Source organism: Leucoraja erinacea, chromosome 21 (genome assembly GCF_028641065.1).
Source record: "Leucoraja erinacea ecotype New England chromosome 21, Leri_hhj_1, whole genome shotgun sequence".
Classification (NCBI taxonomy): Eukaryota; Metazoa; Chordata; class Chondrichthyes; order Rajiformes; family Rajidae; genus Leucoraja; species Leucoraja erinaceus.
In genome coordinates this window covers 23,403,028-23,426,604 of record NC_073397.1, presented here as the reverse complement: position 1 = coordinate 23,426,604, position 23,577 = coordinate 23,403,028, and the positions used below count along the sequence as shown (strand labels likewise).

Here is a 23,577-nt window from a genome sequence, read left to right as displayed (position 1 = left end):
GGGCACCATTTGTTTGGGACACAGCAATGTCATGTAAATGAAAGTAGTCATGTTTAGTATATGGTTGCATATCCTTTACATGCAATGACTGCTTGAAGTCTGCGATTCATGGACATCACCAGTTGCTGAGTGTCTTCTCTGGTGATGTCTTGCCAGGCCTGTATTGTAGCCATCTTTAGCCATCTGCTTGTTTTTTTCTTCGGCATATAAAATGCATGCTCAATTGGGTTCAGATCGGGCGATTGACTTGGCCACTCAAGAATTGACCATTTCTTAGCTTTGAAAAGCTCCTTTGTTGCTTTAGCAATATGTTTGGGATCATTGTCTTGCTGTAGATCGAACTGCCGGCCGATGAGATTTGGGGCATTTGTTTGAACTTGAGCAGATAGGATGTGTCTATCCACTTCAGAATTCATGTTGCTACTACCATCAGCAGTTGTATGATCAATGAAGATAAGTGAGCCAGTACCTTCAGCAGCCATATATGCCCAGACCATAACAACCCCATCACCGTGTTTCGCAGATGAGGTGGTATGCTTTGGATGTTGGCCAGTTCCTTCTCTCCTCCTTCTACTTTGCACTTGCCATCACTCTGATATAAATTAATCTTTGTCTCATCTGTCCACAACACCTTTTTCCAGAACTGTGGTTACTCTTTTAAGTGCTTCTTGGCAAACTGTAACCTGGCCATCTATTTTTGCGGCTAACCAGTGGTTTGCATTTTGCAGTGAAGCCTCTATATTTCCGTTCATTAAGTCATCTGCTTACAATGGTCATTGACAAATCCACACCTGAAGAATGTTTCTGAGCTGTCAGACAGGTGTTTGGGGATTTTTCTTTATTATAGAGAAAATTCTGTCATCAGCTGTGGAGGTCTTCCTTGGCCTGTCAGTCAACTTTACAACTAGTAAGCTCACCAGTGCTCTGTTTCTTCTTAATGATGTTCCAAACAGTTGATTTCGGTAAGCCTAAGGTTTGGCTGATGTCTCTAACAGTTTTATTCTTCTTTCTCAGTCTCATAATGACTTATTTGACTTTCATTGGCACAACTTTGGCCCTCATGTTGATAAAGAGCAATAAAAGTTTCCAATTCCTTCTGGAGGCCAGGCTAAGTGCTGAGAGCTCTCTTATACCTGCATTAAGGAGGCAATTAAGCTCACCTGAGCAATTACAAACACCCATGAAGCCATGTGTCCCAAACATTATGGTGCCCTGAAATGGGGGTCCTATGTATAAACACAGCTGTAATTTCTACATGGTGAAACCAAAATGTATAAAAATGGCCTTTAATAAAATCTGACAATGTGTACTTTAACCATATATGATTTTTTTCCGTTACAAATCTAAAATTGTGGAGTGCAGAGGCAAATAAATAAATGATGAGTCTTTGTCCCAAACAATATGGAAGGCACTGTAGATTGAAGATTTATGGGTTGAAGTTCATACGATGTAATTTTACAGCTCTCTTATAAAGAAAATGTCACTGCCAGACAAAGGCACAGAAAAGATTGAGGCCAATACATCATTCTCTACCCATTCACCTCAAGATGCCCAGCCTCTGCTCTGCTCTTCTAACCACAATATTTGTGCGGCTGCTCTAGTTGTGTTGTTAGTCAATGGTGGTCAGTTCCTTTGATTCCAGTGAGGAGAAGGGAGGTTTTGGGATTTGCTTGGTGAGTAGCCTCCTACTCTTCTTGGCATTTGGATGGGGGAAACAAGGGGTCTCTCCTTGAACCCTTGATAGATAAAATAGAAGCTGCACCAAAGACCTTGTTGGTAGTGCAGTTGCAAATGCAACACGTAGGATGTCTGATCAATATGAATGGAACGTTGTTATTATCAAAGAGGCCACATGATCAAAGTCACATAGCCTTTGCCCATTAGTTCGCTTTGCTTGTGTTCTCGTTGACCTTTGCTTCTGTGTGGCCTCTCCGCTTTCTCTGAGTTGTGCACAGCACAATGTCATCCACTACACGATTTACACTTTCGCACTTTTTCTGGGTGTAAACTGCACAAACACTACTCCAGACTTGAAGGAGAGCCAGTTTGGCACTAGTGCAAAGTACAGGAACAGTTTTGTGTCCCAAAAGTAGATTAAATTCACTTACTTGACTTTTATGTGCTTAGTCTTCATTGGGAAATTCAGTTCCTACATTTTTGCTGCGATTTTTGTTCTCACTACCATTTATATTCTGACGTGTTTGCATCAACTGGCAGCAACATCAGTTCCACTCAGAATGTTCAATTTCCAATGAGAATTACAGTTCATATATAATCACAATCAGCTTTCACTAATTCCATTTCCTCAAAACCCTCCTCGTTAAAAGTGCAACACGCAAACTGCAATTGTATCCTCAGCGTCACTCTGACCTCCTCCAACCTGAAATACAATCTCTTTCAAATACCAAGTCTGCTTTGCCCTAAATGGTAAAAATAGGATCACTCACAGCGTCCCAGCCTCATGAGCAGGCCGTGGCTCCTGATCTCGACTCCATCTTATCACTTGTGGCTCACTATTCACTGATGCATTGGGGAGCCGTGGGGGTCAGCCAGACTTCACGCTCAAGGAGACCCCGTCAACCTTTCCTTTGACTCCCAGGAGCAAGTAGAGGAAGCATTTCCCACAGGGTACACTAGCCATATATTTTGTGATCAACCTGGTGCCTTCCTGTCCCATAAACAAAGAACATGCCTCTTGTAAGCACCATTCTTCAACAATGTGACCAAATCCTGCTCATTGTTTGGTTTGGTAGGCCTCGAGGCTTGTATTGAAGAGAGGTGAGCAACAAACTGACAATGACTGCTGGAGAATGAACCATTTAAATCACAGTGCAATGGGGCCTTCAGCTTTAGGAAAAACAGGTCATTCTGTGAATGAATAGGACCAGAAATTATTTGGGCCATGATGGTTGAAAATTGCCCAAAAGATTAATTTTGATAACTGCACAACATTTATACCATTTGAACAAGCTCAATAACACAATAGCTTTGCCCTGGGATAGGAAAAGTTTGCACCAAGCACATCATAGAGTCATTCAGCACAGGAACAGACTCTCCAGCCACCATCTCCATGCTGACTGGGAAATACCGTATCTACCTGTACTAATGTCATTTACAAGCACCTGGTCTTTAGCCTATTATGCCTTAGTGATTCAAGTGCTCATCCAGACATTTACATGTGTGAGTACTGATCCCCACCATCTTCTCCAGCATTAATTGCAATTACCATCTGGGTAAAATAGTTCTTCCTTAGATCCATTCTAAACTTCTTACTTTTCACCTTAAACATATGCACTCTGGTCCTTAACATGCAATGTTTCTTATTATCTACTTATTATTTTGCACACATTTATCAGTTCCCCTCCCAGCCTCCTCCACACCAAGAAAGCAAATCAAACCAGTCTCTCCTGCTAACTAAAACTTTCCATCATAGGCAATATCCTTGTGACTCTCCTATGCACCCTCTCCAATGCGATTACAATGTTAATGACTGGTGTCACCTCTCTTAAAAACGCAGACAACATTGTTTATTGTTGTGTTCATGCAACATTCCTCTAAGGCAGCAATGCTTCTTTCTTCCAGTATTTCTAAACCAACAATTCATTCACCAGAGCTCCAGAGATGTGGACCCAATATGTATCTTGTGAACTATTGACTAGTGGTTTCATCTCATAATCGTCACATTTAGTTTTAATTATAGTTTTAGAGATACAGTGCAAAAAGAGGCCCTTTGGCCCATCGAGTCCGCAGCGATCAGTGATCCCCGCACATTAACACTGTCATATACTAGGGACAATTTTTTTACATATATACCAAGCCAATTGACGTCCAAACCTGTACATCTTTGGAGTGTGGGAGGAAACAAAGATCTTGGAGAAAACCCACGCAGGTCTCGGTGAGAACGAACAAACTCCGCACAGACAAGCACCCGTAGCCAGGATCGAACCCGGTTCTCTGGAGCTGTCAGCGCTGTAAGGCAGCAGCTCTTCCGCTGCGCCAGTGTGCCACCCCTATATTTTCATATAGCCTTCCAGTACCGAGCACATGTACCCACCTTGTCAAATTAGTTGGGCCCATGTAGCTTTGCAGAAAACATTGCAAAGTTTAAAAATCTACTACAAATAAGCCTGGGCCTCAGTTTATCTGCATTAATTTTATATGCCTCTATATTAAGTTCCATCAAGGTCACTTCAAGGTGCCTTGCTTTATAAGATTTGTGCTGGACGTTTATGTGCGGATCTTTAAAATGTTCCCTGCGTCCTCATAATTTTGATAAATCTCTGACCTCAAGCAGGCAAACCACAGTTCAGAGGTAATAAAATATATAATGAGCCAAGTAAACAGATCAATGTGAACTTACCCCAAACTCATTAGCTTCTCAGCTAAATCAATTTAAACGCATTGTCTGCCACCAATAAAATTAATTCACTGTATTCAGCTTCTGCCTGGAAAGATATTAAATCCAAGCTCTTAAGGTTGTTGAAGCTGTGAAGTGATGGGGGATTTTGAGAGCCCTGCCTGTTGATAATAAGATAGCTCATTTCATGGTGCTTTTTTGATTATCTGGCAACACACCATGTTCAGCACATAATGCATTGGAGGATTAAAAGGTGCTGAAAAGCAAGAATTTGTAGTGATTTTACTAACGCAAGACGGTCCATTGAAATGAAATAAATGTTTCCTTTCATTCCTATTGAGTTTAGGTAAAGTTCAGAAATTCACAGTAGGTTTTCTGTCATTATATAATTCTGTTTTCTGTGTTAAAATTAACATTGTTTCTTGAAGACATTCAATTATTCACATCTTTGTATTAGCTTGAACTTCAGTTCGCCATCGGTTTTCAGACGTGCACGCAGGTTGTTAAATTAGCATTAGAGCACTGCATTTATTGTCACGTCTCCATATATCAGACAATATTAGCACAGGTTGAAAACCGCACAAAGGAAAATGTATCCATGTCATTCAAAATAACGGTTTAGCTTATCCCAAAGCCTTAGAATGAGGCAAATGTAACCACTGCAGCTATTATCATTCATGTACATGAAGAATGGAGTTACAAGTATTCGGGATATCTGAAGGGAATTAATAAGCTGGGTTCTGCAGACATCCAAATCATTGCACCGATACATTTGTATACTCTGCACAACCATTGGACATTATCACACTTCTGCTGGCACACTGTACAAAAAAGAACAGAGAGACACTGGAGAAAGTGCAAATGAAGAGTTTATAGATGTGACATGTATGTTGTGAGGTTATTCCTTTTATAAGACAGAGCAAACTGATACTCTATGGAAAAGCCGAGAACTGATCAAAATAGGCTTTCTAAAGTTATGAAGAAGTCTTACAGGAGAGATCTAGAGAAGATATTTCCACAAGTGGGGAAATCTTAAGTTCGAGGTTGGATGCAAGATGGTCACCTATGAATCCAATAAAAATAATCAGGACCTCCCACGCAACCACGGGGCATGCAACAATTGTCCTTCCACTTCTTTCGTTCCCACCACCCAGGAACCCAAACAGTCCTTTCAGGTAAAGCAGCGATTGACGTGCACTTTTTCCAGTCTAGTGTACAACATTCAGTGTTCACAATGTGGCTTCCTCTACAGTGGAGAAATCTAATGCAGATTAGATGATCGCTTTACGAAGTTCGCAGCAGCAACTCCGAGCTTCCCATTGCCATTCCCACTTTAACTTGTCATCCCATTCCCACTCTGACCCATCTGTCTGAGGCCTCCAGTCCCGTATGCATAGCCCAATGCAAGCTTGAAGAACACATCTCACTTTTCTATCAGTGCAGATTGCAGCCTTCTGAACTCACCACCAAATTCTCTACCTTTATATAGTTCACCCCTCCTTTATATCAGTTTCAGAACTGTTCATTCTAGTCTGAGATTCACCTACGATTTTTGATCTTTCTAGTCATATAGCCTGGTCAGCTGGCCTGTCCCCAACATAGTTATTAGCAACTCATTACCCACACAAAGAAGCAAATCTGATTTTAAATGCCATATTCATTCATTTGGTCTCCCTGATCAAAGATATTACCTTTGTTTTACCCATCATCCTCCACCTCTCCAATACTGAAATCAGAGTTATCTTTTACTTTTCCTAGTTCTGATGAAGCATCTCTGACTTGAAACATTAAATCTGTTTCTCTTTTTGCAGATGTAGCCTGACCCGTTTCCAGTATTTCCTGCTTTTATTTCACGTTATATTCACAGGAAGGTTTGAACCCCCAGTGGGAAGACTGCCTCAGTAAATGAGCAAATGGAACTAGATAACTGCTAAAAATGGCCATTGATGATCTCCACTCTAAATCCTCCGAGGGCACTTCAAATTGAAAACTCCTCCAAAGGGCCCTGGAGGGTTCGTACTACCATCTACTGTTCCAGCACTGATGGGCACAAGCAGCAGGTGTAACTTTGGGCAGTACATGCCCTTTGAATATGTCAACTCTCATGGTTGGGCTATGCATTCAGGTGTGCAGTATCTTGGCATGTGCCAGAAAGCTGCAGGTTCAGCCTAGTGCCTGCACAAAATTCAAACGGAGAAGGAACCAAGCTAAAAATACAGTGTACTCAACAATGAATTGCAAGATGCAGTTTTTCCTCCACACAACCCCCAATAATCTGGAACCAAACTTTAAACTTCTCCATCTCATCGCCTTACTTTCTTTTTAACACTTACAGTATCTCTTTGGCCAAACTTCTGATCATTCTTCTGCCGTCTTGGCTTGGGATAACAAGCAGCTTGGAACATTTTACTACATTCAAGATGCTATGTAAATTCATGTTGTCAATGTTGTTATTCTAAATGTGTCCTGCAGATGCTTACTGTCACCAATTTTCTGTAATAATGTGCCAAATCTAGCTTATGCATTTCAGAGTAATGTTACTGCAGCACAGCAAATGGTTCATATTATTACTGTATGAAAACGTTGCATAATATAGATAAATCCATTGTTGAATCAAATGAATAAATTATGCAGTTCACAAGCTTCATAATTTGCTTTGACATTTCAATTGATTAAATAGAATATATGCAATCACTGAATATATGAGCAATATATTCTCAAATTGAAATTATAAAATATATATATATTATAGTGTACTTGACCATTTTATTAGACAGATATGCCCTGTGAAAACTTAATTTGAAGCTTTTTCTATAAACACGATATCAAGGATTTAATTTTGCTGTTTGCATTATTCTACCGAGAGGGTCCCCAAAGAGAATATATGTTTCTCTTAATGGCTAAGCAGTCGAAGGGAGCACGGTGTGATGGCGGAGCAGCAGAGGAATGGAACAGTGTGTGTGCGCTGGCTGGGTTCTACTTCCCGCACACAAGGCTGAACGGTGGCTGTGTGAGGCGAGGGTTGCCACCTCCACGGGTCGATGTGTCCAGATTGATTTGTCAGAGGAAAAACTACACATAATTACAACCAAGCCGTCCACAGTGTACAGATACATGATAAAGGGAATAACATTTAGTGCAAGATAAAGTCCAGTAAAGTCCGATTAAAGATAAATGCTGTTGCTGAGAAGAGGTTTGAAAGGGTGGATCGATTGTCATGACAATGAGTGATTGCAGATCTACTTCTGGGATCAACATGCCGAGAGCTGCCTGACTTGGCCACCATCTTGCACACTCTGCTCAGCATAGGGATTAATTAGATCGGGTGCCTCTCCAAGTGTCCGAGCATGTGGATTGGATGTAGCTTGCAGCAGCATGGAGTGGCAGACAAGGGTATCAACAACATCACCTGGTGAGGCCAACCCTGCAAATCCAACCCAGTGCTCCTGCCAAGACAATGGACCTTTATGGCCAAGTTAAGACTCAACATGTTTTTAACAAATTTAAACATGAAGGGTACAAGATGGAGCCGGAAACGTGGCGACTTGTGAACTGTCTCAGTGTAATCTATTATTTTATACTCTTGTAATTAAGTATGATTGTGCCCATGTATAGTAAGGTTTTTACTGAACTGTATGCAATTTCACTCTTCCAAACAATTAGGAACCAATGAGTGTAGGAAAGAACTGCAGATGCTGGTTTAAATCGAAGGTAGACACAAAATGCTGGAGCGCGACAGGCAGCATCTCTGGAGAGAAGGAATGGGTGATGTTTTGGGTCAGTCTGAAGAAGGGTCTCGACCCGAAATGTCTCTCATTCCTTCTCTCCAGAGATGCTGCCTGTCCCGCTGAGTTACTCCAGCGTTTTGTGTCTACCTAGGAACCAATGAGTGTATCATTGAACCATTGATTTTAAAATCACACAAACTCATTGGTTGCTATTAGTTTGAATGTTTTCCAATGACCTTTTATTTGGAATTCTTGGTCATGATTCAAAAGCAGAATAGATTCATCCAAAGCAAATGCATTGCAACTGCCCTCCTGAGTTCATGATTTTAACACTCAACGTGACATTTCAAAATCCAACAATCACCCTTGTGGTTGAAAAAAGTTCAGGTAGATTAGGGTTTAGGGATAGTTTAGGAAGGGTCGCAAAATGACGCAGTTGTAGAGTTGCACCCTTACACTGCCAGAGAGCCGGGTTCAATCCAGACTATGGCTTTGTATGGAGTTTGTACGTTCTCCCTGTGACCATGTGTGTTTTCTCTGGGTGCTCCGGTTTCCTCTCACACTACAAAGACGTACAGGTTTGTAGCTTAATTGGCTTTGGCAACATTGTAAATTGTTCCTAGTGCGTAGGAAAGTGTTAGTGTGCTGGGTGATCGCAGGCCGGTGTGGATTAGGTTGGCCGAAGGGCCTGTTTCCGTGTTGTATCTCTAAAGCCTAAAGAGCAAGTTAAAATATCTTATGGAAATATAGATTTGAGTCAAGGGGCAGAATTGTCAGCTTTTATTTTTCATGTTTAATATTCTTCCACTGTGTAAGCAATTCCAAAAAATACCCACTAGAGGGTAGCAAGGTATTGCAGATCACATTGCATTGTCCAGCTTAGTGACTACAGTGATGTACGCCCGGATGTCCTCCCCCAACTACACACCCCAACTGCCCAGGCGCGGCTGATGGTCCCAATTGTGACGCCAGAAATCCCCGTTGTAACGCGAGTACAAATGGCAATCTCAAAATGGCGGCTGGTCTGGCAACCCTCCCCCAACTGCACATGATACCGGGCACGGCAGCCCTCCCCCAACTGCGCAGGCGCAGCTGATGGAGTCGGCAAGTGGGAGCACAGCTGGCCCGGGGGGTATAAAGAAAATTTAAGTTTTCAAAGGGAATTACTTTGTCAAATCGAACAAAACTTGCTATTGCACACCCCTGGGAAATGGTGAGTAAGGTGGGCCTAAAATTGTTGTGCTATCGTGTACTGTTTTGCTGTATTTCGGGAACATACAAACAAATATATATACAAATATATATACATACAAGATGGGAGTTTTAGTTATATATAGATTTCATTTTTATTTTACGCTTTAGGAATTGTAGATCACTTTTTCTACAAATCCTACCATTGCGTTTCAATATTTGGGGAATATGATTACCCTCAAACTCCTTGTCCATGATGCAAGCAAAGGAAATTTTAACTCAAATCCTGGGAAATTTGTTCACAAGCAATTTTCTTTGGCACCAATTATGCAGGGTCAAGCAGCATAATGCTTACATAGATGGCCATTGGCAGGGCACCATCATTATATATGGGTAAGAGTGAAGGTGCACTATGGAAAGAATAATAGGAAGCAGCAATTTTTTTTAAATGCTGATGCTGGAAGCATCCTCAGTAAGTCAGGCAGCATCTGCGGAAAGAGAAAGAGTTCATGCACTGATGAAGGGTCCTAGACGTGAAACATTTGCAGCATGGTCTGCTGAGTGTTCACAGCGTTTTCTGATTATATCGCTAATAAAGTTCACTTGGGCTGGGAATTTTTCAAGTTCCTGAAGAATGTATCAAATAAGCGGTGCTTCAGGGCCAATTGATTTTTATTTTGGGAGATGATTGTTGCACAGGACATCCAAGACTGCTACATTTAATACACCTGACACCTTCAATCGCTCTGCCTTTTCAACGGAACAGAGGAAAAGCAGGTCGGGCTGGATGGCGCGAGAGGTGGTACTCATAGCTGTAGGGGTAGTGTTGAAGTATTGTGTGATAGTTGCAAATGGGACTGTGAGGGCTGGGTTGTGGCAATAGGAGGGTGTTGCATTGAGATGTTTGAGGTTGGGAACTATGATGCTATCTTTTGGGCTGCAATAGTCAAATAGGAAAACAAAAAGTGATCTATTCAAGTACATATAAAGTACAACTGTGCTGTGAAAACTCCAAGGAAATAACCTAGAATTGTCTTGTTCTGTGTTACATCAAGAAACATTAGCTGCTTACAAAAGGATAATAGGTTAGAATGTGTGAGGATAAAGAGCAGAAGGTAGAAACATCAGAACATTGAAAGCAACCAAACTAGTCATTCAGACTCCAGACTGTTAGCTCAGTGCAGACTGGGTATCAGAGGAACAATGGTACACAGTAACAATCAGCTCAACTCGGGATCTGTGAGTGAACCAGTGGTTATAATAATAGTAGGAGAATGATGAGTATTTGTAGAAGGGAAAATGCACAGAACTGAACAGAGTTATTTGGTTAGTGGATTCTCGCTGCCTGCCTTGTTGTAACCTGTATGATCAGAAAACATGGTCAGGAAGATTTAAAGTTCCATAAGAGAATGAGGTTATGATTGTGTTTGGGAACAGATACTTCAGGGTGGAAGGACAGTGGTCTTGACCAGGGAATGTGTCAAGATGTATTGCCCATGGGGGAGCAACAACCAGGGATACATTCATCCCTGTTCTTTGCAATTGGCGTTCTGAAGAAATTGGACCATATAGCACAAAGAATTGTACCATATGGCCTGCAGAATTTCTAGTCCATTGTAATATAAAGGGAACTATCATTAAAAGTATAGATGAGCAGAAAGACTAAGTAATTATTAACCACCTGCTGACAAAATAAATTCCTCCTAATCTCCTTCCTCAAGGAACGTCCTTTTATTCTGAGGCTATGGCCTCTGGTCTTCGACTCTCCCACTAGTGGAAACGTCTTCTCCACACCCACTATATCCAAGCCTTTCACTATTTGGTAATTTTCAATGAGGTTTCCCCTCATCCGTCTAAACCCCTGCCTCAGCAAGACTTCTGGTCTCTGTAAGTTAGTGTCACCGCATAATCCCTGAACACACTGTGAATAGGGAACAAGCAATAGTTCTCCCTGAGACCAGAGCGGGAGATCAGGATAAAAGTCAGCATGAAGCATATATGCATGCTGAAATGGATCTCTGTGGGGCAAGGGAATATGTGGCCTGCTGGCTATATTATTATTTTACATCAATGGAGAGCTGAGTTACAGCTTCACACTGTGGCAGTGTGATTAAGCTCCCGGCAATGTAAGTACCTGAGGCGATCAGCTGGAATATTTCAGACAGGGTTTACTGAGTCTCAGCAGGTAGAGAGGAGCTGGTGCTTTAAGGCCGGCTTGGCAGACAGTGTCTGCATTTACCTGCAGAGAATCACAAGCTTCTGACAAACCCCCACTACTGAGAATGGCAGCTTGATTAATATTCACTAACACTGGAGGAGCACAGGGCTGTGAACACATAAAACCCTATTGGCATCAAAGCCTCTTCAAAAAGGTAATAAATGGCCACACTCTGATTAAAACTGATTTTGCCTGAATGCATGATCTAGTTCTTGCATTTACAGTTATATGTACCATTGCACTAATGGGCTCTCCACCACAGCTGCTAAAATCTGCAGTAACCATACCATCACAGACCCACCACCTGCTGCCATTACTCCAGGCATATAACACTGGAGTAACTCAGCGGGCCAGACAGCATCTCTGGAGACTAACTCGTTTTAACCTTGCCCACAGCTAACAATGGCCTATTTCCTTTATCATCGCTACTTTTTTTGCATATCTTTTGCTCATTTGTTCTATATCTCTCTAAATCACCATCCATATCTCTCATTTCCTTTCCCCTGAACTCTCAGTCTGAAGAAGGATCTTGACCCGAAACATCACCTAATCCTTCAAATTCCTTCCCGCACATTATTCCATGCACAGCGGGTTCTGCATGAGGCTAACTTTCCCCCCTCACTGGCTTCTGCCGGCATCATGAGAGTGTGTGAGGAATGCAGGTCATTTCTCCGTTCACTGGGAGAGAACAGCAACTTACTCTAGGGCACTGACACAACACATGGTTCATCTTTAATCGAAGAGAGACAACAGCATCTATTCCCTTTATCCAGAGATGTTGCCTGACCCATTGAATTACTCCAGCATTTGTGTCTATCTTCTGTGGAGGAGACTCCATCTCCTTCCTAACCCAGGACCCACAATACAGTCTGAAGAAGGGTTTCAGCCCGAACCGTTGCCTATTTCCTTCGCTCCATAGATGCTGCGGCACCCGCTGAATTTCTCCAGCACTTTTGTCTACCTTCGATTTTCCAGCATCTGCAGTTCCTTCTTGAACCCACAATATAACATGTGGGCCAGGGCAGGTTAAAGGTAGCACAAGCTGAGAACTTAGCAGATAAAAATAAATTATATCTTAAGAGTTTTCAGTTGTTCTAAATTTCCCCTCAAATCTCCTGTTGGAATCAAGTATGATCAGATTTGAATTTTCAATCAGGGTGCCACCAATAACTAACAAAATGCCAAACTGACAGCGTTCCACCAAGGGAAGAAGGAAAGCTGCTGGTGATGGCAGATAATGAGTGTCAGACATCCATATTTCTTTGTACAGGGATGTTACTCGTTAGGAAGAGGTTTCACTCTGGGCATGGGGTGGAGAGGGATCAGCAGCCCACTGGAAGCACAGACACAGAATACTTTTAAGACCACAATCGGCATCTGCCACAACCGCTGTCCAGGATCTGTGAGTTAGGTGTAGAAAGAAAGAGAGGAAACTGCAAAAGTTAGTGAGAGAGTGACAGTGAGCGAGTAAATGAGAATGAGTGTAAAGTGAGAAAGAAGAATATGAGGGGAAGAACATGTGTGAGATAAAACGAGAACTGATCAGAATTTATGCTTCCCTTTTCACGGGGAACCGTTGTTAGAACCGTGATATAGCCATCAGTGTTCTGACATTTATGAGGTGATATTTTCAGTTGAATCGAGTTATTGATTTTAAGCACTTCTTGGTACCAACTCAGGAGTGGACTGAAGTCTCAATCCTGTATTTCCTTTCAAGGGGTGTGATTTCAGCCTCCACCCAATGCAGTGAACAACACAAACCCTTTTAAAGGAATCATGCTACAATGTGCTTCCTCTTTCGATGTTTGTTCATAATAACTCACCTGGGCTCAAAGGAAATCAGAGTTTATGCATTGTTTCAGACTTGTTTCTCAGATGAACATTTGACAGAATACAGATAGGTGCAAATGAAATTGATTCGAAACTCCTTTATTGGACTGTTCTGCTTTCTTCCTAATGTGCAGGTTCATCTTTGTAGATTGGTATAAACTGGAAATGTAATAGGATAAAATAACAGATATCGTTAATTATAGTTGGTTGCTGAAACTTACGCTTATTTTTGTTGCCTCCTTTGTGGATTCCTCATGTGCAGGAACTTTCATCTGTTAATATAAAATAAATAGAGATGATATGTACACTGAAGGTTACAGTTCAGAGAAACAGAGGGAGTGAGAGTAAGAGAGGGTGGGAGAGAAAGGAGAGATAGAGAGTGTGTGAGAGAGAAAAAAAAGAGACAGACAGATATTCCGACATAACAAACATAAAACTGCATACAATTTTCACCAAAAGCCACTAATGTTAATCAAAGAGAAACAATCTCAGCCCTCTAATTGGTCTGTATAATAGTTCTCTAAAGTTAGTCCTCATTAGGCTGACTGCTTTTTGTGTGACAGTACATGCTGGATTTTCACATTTTTAGAATTCTAATTTGATGTTATACTTTTTTCCGTTATTAGTTTATTAGTTGATTGATCACAAAACCAAAACAGAAGGGAGCGGTGATGGAAGAAAATTGTGGATAAATGTAGCCTCATTTTTAATTACCAGCACCTTTTTGTCTACGATAAAAAGCATTGATTAGGTTGACTGATGTAGTTTATTTACATAGTGGAAGAATACTTTGACCTTTTTTCCACACTTCACATGCTAAATAAAAAAAATAATGTGTTTAAGACGGAACTGCAGATGCTGGAAAATCGAAGGTACACCAAAATGCTGGAGAAACTCAGCGGGTGCAGCAGCATCTATGGAGCGAAGGAAATAGGCAACGTTTCGGGCCGAAACCCTTTTTGCTGCTTTCCACAAGCAGTGACACATCCAGAAATGTAGATGTCAAAAGTGTCCCACAGAAAGGTTTAAACTGTTTATCACTAACTCCCAAAAGACTGTATGGTAGAGGTCTTTCCATGTATCTAGTGTATTAATTAAAGCCAATCATAATAATATTAATATTAATTACTTTAAATTTAAGAGCTGATCTTGCCCACTTTGTCAGAGATTAGTATAAAGACCAACTAAAGGGATTAGTGCATTTATCACACAGTACCTTCGTTCTGTGGGAAGTGACTCACCAGAAGGAAAATCTCACCCATTGTCTGGTCATCAATTAAATGGAATGCTCAGATTAAACATCCACATTAACTAAACATCGCAAGCCACAAATTTACATTGAGCAAATAATCTCAGACACAAAAAAAGCCCGATGTCCTGTCCTTTACCTGGTTTTTTGTTTTTTTTGTCTTGTTTTCTTAAGTTTTAGTTTGTTTGGTCCTCTGTCCTCTTCCTTCGGGGGATCTCTTTTTCAATGCCCCCCTTTCTCTTGGCTGAGGCCTAATGGCGGAGCTGCTGGCGGCCCTCCAGCCTGCGACCGACCCCGAGGCTCCTGAGGCAGAGCCAGCCAGGACTTACCAACGAGAGGCTGGCCGTCTTCGACGCTCTTTAACACAAGCACAGCTAGGACAGAATCCTGGAAATACGCAACATGTCAGCGAGACAGTTCATCAAAACTGTTGGAAAAATCTGAAAAAGTCGATGCAAGGAACAACATTGGGGAAATCTACTGTAATCGGTGTTCCCGATGAAGGCTCCTGTACATCGGCGAGACCGAGCATAGATTTGGCAGCTGTTTTGTTGAACACTTGCACTCAGTCCACCAAGCCCTGCTAGATCTCCTAGTTGCTAAACATTTTAATTCCCCTTCCCATTCCCATTCCCACTCCCACACTGACCTTTCTGGCCTGGACCTCCTCCATTGCCAGAGTGAGACCCCACACAAAATGGAAGGAAAGCACGTCATATTTTGCTTGGGTAGCAGTATGAACGTTGAATTCTCTCATTTTAGGTAACTTGTAAACATTCCCCTCCCCCTTTCCTCCATTAAAAGGCGGTTAACCAATTCCACAGTTCTCAACAATGGATCCCTTTTGGGATCACACCGTCCCTAGCCTTCATTTGGCCTATCAATTGCTTGCCCTGAATTGTCCTAGTCCTTTCTTGCTTCCAGTTCCTCCCCACTACAATCAGTCTGAAGAAGGGTCTTCACCCAAAATGTCATCCATCCATTTTCTCCAGAGATGCTGCCTGACCCACTGAGTTACTCCAGCATTTAAAGAAAAACTAGCGTAACTTGGCTCGGTGAAATTTCTGATTTCCTGTATATTTAATCCAGTGACAAATTCTGCTGAAAATAAACTGCTAATGAATAAACAAAGAAGGGTCTCGACCCGAAACGTCACATATCCATGTTCTCCAGCGATACTGCCTGACCTGCTTACTTTGTGCCTTCTGTGTATTAACCTGCATGTGGAGTCATTTGTTTCTGTGAATGGTTATAGTATATTGCATCATTAATACAAGTTTTCCTTTCTTTCTTAAACACGTTAATATCTACGAGGAGCTCTCTGCAGCAAGCATTTTTGAAGCTAGTACTGTCATATTTTTTCCCACAGTGCCCCAGCCTACTTTGACCATGGAGTTGTTTTGCTGATTTTCTGTGCATTCTGCTTTTATGCTTAGATGCCTCATTTCTTCAGTGGAGATCGGAACTCACCTATAGCAGCCCAGCTACTTCAAAATAAGCCAGAGACTGTGAATAGTTTGCACTTGAGGCTTGGGATAAGTATTCTGCTTCACAAAACCTTTTCCACTTGCACGCTGGGAGGAAGTCCAACACACTGATAGATGAATCAACAATCACTGTTCTGTACATGTCCTTAGCACGACTGTGGCAACCATAGTGTACTTTCTTTAACGTTCTTTATATTTCTTCTAAGCAGACATCTCAGGCTCCCCCTGCAACCGTTCTTTGCCTTCTCATTTCATTTTTCTAATTTTTTACTGAAATTCTGGCCACACAAATTCCTTTCCATGCTGGATGACTACAAAACTGGCTGTTTTCCTCTGCTATATTTGTTTACTAACCTATCTATCCCTTTCCTCAAAAGTGCTACTCTGGAGCTTTCTCCACACATCTCCAACTATTTTCCCCCAGGGTATTTAAACACATAGAAACCTCACAAATCAAGCATACATTGGGTGAATGTACACTTTTCTTTCCAGGGTAGGGGAATTAAGAACTAGAAGGTATAGGTTGATGGTGAGAAGGGGAAGATAGAGGAATCTTTGGGGCAGTTTTTTCCATATAGAGGGTGGTGGGTTTATGAAATGAAGTGCCGGAGGAGGTAGGTGACACAGGTACTCTACAACATTTAACATACATTTGGACAGGTACATGAATAGGAAAGGTTCAGAGGGATATGGGACCAATGCAGGCAATTAGGACTTTCTTAGATTTGGCATCTTAATCAGCGTGCAGAGTGAGACTGAAGGGTCTGTTTCCGTGCTGGTTGTATCAGGATGCATCTTCCCTGCAGATCCTTGGGTGGATCTTTTCAACGAGATTTTAAACTCAGCTCCAACCAAGGCAAATAACAATGGCTTAAATTCTCACCATGTGAATCCTACTTTACATGGTAAAGTTCTTTTTTTTAATTTTTTTAAATTTATTTTTTATTAGCAGTACAGTAAATCACATTAATACATCGCATATATCTTATTACATTGTGTTGTACCACTTCATTTTTTGATCTTTAAAAAAGATAGAAATAAAAGAAGTAAGGAAAGTAAGCAAGAATCGTGAAGGTGCAGGAAAGTGTTGGGAGAAGAGAACCCCTTAGAGAAGGAATTAGAGAAGGAAGTAAAGAAAGGAAATAAGACCCTAGAAAGAAAAGAAAAAAAAAGAAGAAAGGAAAATCAATCGCTCTATTGTAACACAAAACTCCGCAAAAAAGGATATACCAACCGTGTTTTTATTAAAAATTTATTTTATACCCCCCATTACCAGGTCCTGGTAGCCTTTATGTTTTAACTTATTATTGCACCTTATGCTTGTAATAGTTCCATAAATGCAGACCACGTCTTTTGGAAGTGATCTGCTTTGCCTGCTAGGAGGAGTCTCATCTCTTCCAAGTGTAGTGTTTCGAACATGTTTGAAATCCACATTTTTGTTGTTGGTATTGGAGCATTTTTCCAAAATTTAAGTATAAGCTTTTTTCCCCATTATTAGCCCATAATTAAGTAAGTTCTTTTGAAACATACTTAATTCTGGGTTAACATGGTAAAGTTCATTGGTGAGATTAATTGGTGCTTGGAATTAAATATTAATCATGCTCAGTTTGAGGATTCTGCTGAGTATGAGCAAGCATATCCAAGATATACAGCCAGTTGTTTTTATTAGACCTATGTGAAAATATAGAGAGCTGAGAAAATGATTTCTCCTTGAGGTCCAAATGAATATTGAATTTGATCTGATTAATCTAATCTGATCTGATCTGATATTATCTGATCTGCTTTTAATTAATATTCAAATGTTTAAAATTGAACCTAACAATTTAAAATTTCTCTGTTGTTAATCCTATTTTGTAATGACTTTTAAAAAAATGATGTTGTGATTTGTTTCTGAAATGTGCCATGTAGATAAAATTTAAACAGCAAGTAAATAAATGGGATGGCAGCAAGTTCAAGCCTGAAATGGCCCATCAATCCTGCTCCTTTCACAGTTCATGTATCTCAGTCACAAGCTCCTCCGCCCATTAACTCAACACTGACTTCCTGAATGGCATTTGAATCAAATGTAATTATTAATATCCCCTGAGCCTCAATCTCTTCTTTGCCTGTCTGTGATAACTTCCTGCAATCTACTGAATCTAATTGATCCAAAATTCATTACCTCCCTCTCCGTCCCCAACTATTCCTTCTATCTTATCTATATAATTAAAAGTCTCATCTTGACCACTTCCTGTCTGCGCTGTATATTGATTTAAGAAAAAAACGCTGTGATTTTGGCCATGTTACTCTCAGTCCTCCTCTACTGAGGCAGCCCCGAGGATTTTTCCCATTGATGAAAAATAAAAAAGTTATGAGTGTTAAAAAAACCTTGGGATCAGCTGATTAGTCCTCTCGCCTGTCAACCACCGTGATGAAGGTAACGCCCCTTCCTGGGGGGGGGGCAGGACGATAAAACACTGAATGCCTGGACGTGATTCAGTCACTGTGCAAGATCGCAAGCGAGATGCCATGACTGTCATTCTAAGCTGTGAATCAACTGAACTGTGAGTCTGCAATGTACTTGCAATAAATGATTTGGTAGCCCTTAATGACAATGCAATTAGTTGTTTGGCCTGCCCTGTGCTTGAGACTGCAATGCAAAATGGAAGTGAAATGACAATGCCATGAGTTGTTTGGCCTGCCCTGTGCTTGAGACTGCAATGCAAAATGGAAGTTCAGATTCAAGTTTAATTGTCATTGTCAATGCCAATGCCATGCGTTATTTGGCCTGCCCTGTGCTTGAGACGGCAATGCAAATTGGAAATGAAATTAAAAGAGTTGTTTGGCCTGCCCTGTGCTTGAAACGGAAATGCAAAATGGAAATGGAAATGGAAATGAAATGAAAGGAGTTGTTTAGCCTGCCTGAAACCACTAATTTTGCCCCACAAGGCCCCTATTAGCAGAGAAACTAGTCCCTTTTGCCCAAAATGCCTGTATTAGCCCAGGAGGGGCATTTTGGCCCAAAAGGCCCGTGCCAGGCCAGGAAAAGTGCCTTTCACTCAAATTTTTTTTTAAGTGTCCCTTCAGCCTTTCAGGCCTGTACTAGCCCCAGAGGAGTCCCTTCGACCCATCAGTAAGTATTCCCCCTGCAAGTATTAAACCTCACCCCAGTATTTTTCTCCCTCCCTTTATTGGCTCCCTGTGAGATCCAGGCCAGGATAGACTTTCCTCCTTCATTGCTGTGATTTGCAGAAAAATATTAAAATTTTCTAAAATTAATTCTCCACCATCTCCCTTCTCTCTGACAGTCTCTCACCTGTTTTGGGCAGAATTTCTGGCAGTTTCTGAGCTGCCAGCCCACCAGGCCTGAGTGACTGAGCTGCCAGCCCACCAGGCCTTAGTGACTGAGCTGCCAGCCCAATAATTCATTCGGCCCACAATGTCAATACAAGCCCTCTGAATACCAGTCCCTGCAGCCCACAACACCCATACTAGCACTCCAGAAAGCCGCCCCACTGGCCACATATATTGGAATTGGTGGAGAGGTGGAATATTGTGAGACAGATGGCCAGGCTATTTTAAGTTCCATATTCCAGTTGAGTTCCATTATTTTTAATCACTTCAAAATGGATATTTGGGAGGAACTGGATTCTTGTGTAAGAAGGCATTAGTGGATGCCGTATATGGTTGATGCTTTGGTGAGGTGTTTGGTCAGGGCAGAAACATTGCCCTCCATAAGGAAGAAGTAAATTAATATCTGCAAAGTTCAATTCCTTCACACCACTGCCAGCTATTCCTTTGTCCAAGCCCCAGATATCATTCCCTAAATGGCATGTTTAAGGATTTTTACTTTTATTTTTTTAGTATGTTTTAAAGTATGTTTTTAATGTTTCTTGGTGTGTTTTGTGTTGGGGGTGGTGTGGGGGGGGGGGGTAAGGGGGAAACCGTTTTGGTCGCCTCCTCCAAGGAGAGGCTACTTTTTCCTGGTCGCCTCCCCCGTGGTCTAACAGCGAAGATTGGCGCGGCGTTTCCCGGAGACGCGCCCGGGGCTCGGGGCTCCGGCGGTGGGTGCAGCATGGACTGTCAACGCGGAGCGGGCGAGCCCTCACTGGGGCTCGCTGGAGGGGAGGGCTCCGTTTCGCTGGCCCGCAGCAGCCGGCAGCCTGAAGCCACAGTTTGCACAGCTCCAGCTGGTGCGGCGTCTACAGTCCGGGATCCCTCGGGGGGGACCCGGGGTAAGAAGAAGCTTCCACTGCCGGCCCGCGGACGTCTTCTACCGCGGGCGCGGTATGGACTCAACATCACCCCTGGAGGGGAGCTTCGACCACCGGCCCTGCAGTCTGCGGTGCTTCTGGCTGCGGCGTGGAGGGAACTTTAAATCTTCCGCCGCCGGCCTGCGGTCTACAAGAACTTAAAGCCATGGTCTCCGGTGTGGAAGAGCCGACTCTGGACTTACCTGGACTCGTACCTTGTCCTTACCATCTGGATGCCCGCAGCGGCGGCTGCGGAGGGTTGAGGTCCCGACCACGGGGGGGAATGGAGGAGGACTGGCCAAATTGTGTGCCTTCCACCACAGAGATGAATGCTATGGTGAATGTTTATGTTAAATTTTTATTGTGTTTTTGTGTGTGCTCTTTATCATTGTATCGCTGCTGACATATTCATTTCACTTGCACTTTTTGTGCAACGTGACAAATAAACCGTATTGTATTGTATTGTATTGTCTTGTATGTACAATGTAGAGTTAAAGATAACTCACAATACACTTCGGGACATTATATTTTACTTAAGACATGCAATCAATTTTTAAAATGCCATTGATTTTACGCACGCTTAAATAAATAACTGAGATTGTGCGTACCTGGTGGGAGTTCCATGCCTGTTTGTCAGTCCAGTCCTTGGAGTTACGAATGTACCACCATTGAATCTCCAATGAGTAGGAGGGTGAGCCACTCCCTCGAAAGGCACAGGCCATCTCCACATCCTGACCGGCCCTGGCTGTGGCATCACGGGGGACCTCAGTGAATAGAGCTGTGGGGCAAGTCGACATGTTGTGAGCAGACTATTAAATTTTCTCTTCATTCTTTACACGCTAAGAATCCAGAAATCACCATTGCAAATAAGAAGGGACATTTAATGCAATCATATGATACTCAATTTCAATTGAGGTAAGGTAAATGGTTTAACTTTGTGTATTAAGTATCACACAGTGTTTTGCCACTATCATAATTTCTGGCTTTGCATCTTTCCTCAATACATATGCTTAAGCAAGCTTAATACCCACGGTGGGTAAGTGCCACTGTTTTATTTTTCTTTGTAGTATGATAAAATGAAGAAAATATTAAAGATTTTCAGATTCTATACAACCTTGCTGTAATTAAACTTACATTACATTTATATTAGAACATACCTCAGCAATGAGTATGGAATCTAGGCTGGTGACATCCTTCTCTCTAGTTACAAAACACTGGCAGAGGCTAGGTACGGCAGATTTAAACTCACTGAATTTTCTAAGCTTTACCTTTAAATTGTTTCCCTTCACCCATTGTGTTTATATCAACGGGTCGATGGTGGAAAGGGTCAAGAGCTGCAAATTCTTGGGCGTTCATATCTCTGAAGATCTTTCCTGGTCCGAGAACACTGATGCAATTATAAAAAAAGCACATCAGCGCCTCTACTTCCTGAGAAGATTACGTAGAGTCGGTTTGTCAAGGAAGACTCTCTCTAACTTCTACAGGTGCACAGTAGAGAGCATGCTGACCGGTTGCATCGTGGTTTGGTTCGGCAACTTGAGCACCCTGGAGCAGAAAAGACTACAAAAAGTAGTAAACACTGCCCAGTCCATCATCAGCTCTGACCTACCTTCCATCGGGGGATCTATCACAGTCGCTGCCTCAAAAAGGCTGCCAGCATCATCAAGGACCCACACCATCCTGGCCACACACTCATCTCCCCGCTACCTTCAGGCAGAAGGTACAGGAGCCTGAAGACTGCAACGACCAGGTTGAGGAATAGCTGCTTCCCCACAGCCATCAGGCTATTAAACTCGGCGGACAAAACTCTGAACATTAATAGCCCATTATCTGTTTATCTGCATATTATCAGTTTATTTATTCATGTGTGTATATATTTATATAATGGTATATGGACACACTGATCTGTTCTGAATTTCTTGCCTACTATGTTCTGGTATGCTGAAGCAAAGCAAGTTAAATTCTTGGGACACATGACAATAAACTCTCTTGATCTTGGTTGTGTTGTCCTTTAGCTCAGATAGCAAAAATAATAGATGCCTCTTTAGAGCTCACCAGTTTTGTGTTTTGACAAGTGAAAGTCAACTTGTTGGGAATGTGCTTTCAAATATTCACTGGGCTAAACTAGTTATAACAAACAGTAACACAGCTAGTGATAAACCAGCCACGGTGCAATTTCTGCTTTAGATGGAGCTGCTGAATTATATGACATTAGAAACAATGAATTAATAATAGGTGATATGAATTATGCAACCAGCGTGAAATGGGCTGATAATGAGAAGGCAATTCACTCTACAGCATGTTTGGAAACTGGTCAGTCCATTACCAGCTGGTCCAGTCCACTCACTATTAGCAGGGTGGCATGGTGGCACAGTTATTGCGTCTAAACCACAGCTCCCAGAAGCAGAGTTTGTTCCTGGCATTGGGTGCTGTCTGCTTGCAGCTTGTACATTCTGCCCATGACCTCATGGGTTTCCCAAGTACTTTAGTGTCCTCCCATTTCTCAAAGACGTTCTTAGAAGATTAATTGGCCACTGTATCTTATCCTTTAGTGTATGTATGTGACAAAAGTACAAAAGGAGAATTGTTGGGGTTGTGATGGGGAATAAGTTACAGGGCTACAATGAAAATAAGGAGTGGATAATGGGATAAATGGGATTCAGAGTTTGAGAACAGGCATGGACAGGATGGGCTGAATGGCCTACGTCCTCTACCATGATAAGTTGGTAGGTAAAAATTAATCATGAGTTATGTAAAGCAGTATTTCCTTCAAATCTTCTATTTAAACTTCATTTTAAAGTTACCATTTGGAGCTGGACCTATTAAAGTAGCTCCATTCATCTGGAACATCCACACGTAGACACCTTCAAAAAATAAATCCTGCCAACGTTGTTGGCGGCAGGGCCATCTGTGACATCAGCCTGCCCGATGTCAGTGTCGCTTGGGATGTGTACACATCACTGCACAATAGTGCTCCCTAGTCCATGCTTCCTGATGCAGTGGCACTACAAGCATGAAAGTAATTCACAATGGAAATACCAGGTCAAAGGGGTGGGAGTGATATTCTCTGCTGTGAGAAAGCCAAAGCAAAACAGCTCAGTGGGAGGGCAGCACAGTGGCACAGGGGTAGAGTTGCTGCCTTACAGCACCAGAGACCTGGGTATGATTTTGACTACGGAGTTTGTACATTATCCCTGTAACCACGTTGGTTTTCTCCGGGCGATCCTGTTTTCTCCCCTACTCAAAAGTTGTACAGTTTTGTAGGTTCATGGCCTCGTGGCTTTT

The 23,577-nt window shown here is 42.0% G+C and overlaps 2 protein-coding genes across 2 annotated transcripts in view; both read right to left on the bottom strand.

Annotated features, from left to right (window-relative positions):
- The window catches only part of LOC129707403 (protein-glutamine gamma-glutamyltransferase 2-like), a 276,786-nt gene that overhangs the window by 178,796 nt on the left and 74,413 nt on the right, over positions 1 to 23,577 (bottom strand). The gene's annotated exons all lie outside the window — the stretch shown is intronic.
- The window catches only part of LOC129707408 (V-set and transmembrane domain-containing protein 2-like protein), a 78,688-nt gene that overhangs the window by 4,293 nt on the left and 50,818 nt on the right, over positions 1 to 23,577 (bottom strand). The window contains exons 2-3 of the mRNA XM_055652419.1: positions 20,901 to 21,070; positions 13,546 to 13,596 (exon numbers count right to left, since the gene is read on the bottom strand). Coding sequence (XP_055508394.1) covers positions 13,546 to 13,596; positions 20,901 to 21,070 — 221 coding nt within the window. The remainder of the gene's footprint in view (positions 1 to 13,545; positions 13,597 to 20,900; positions 21,071 to 23,577) is intronic.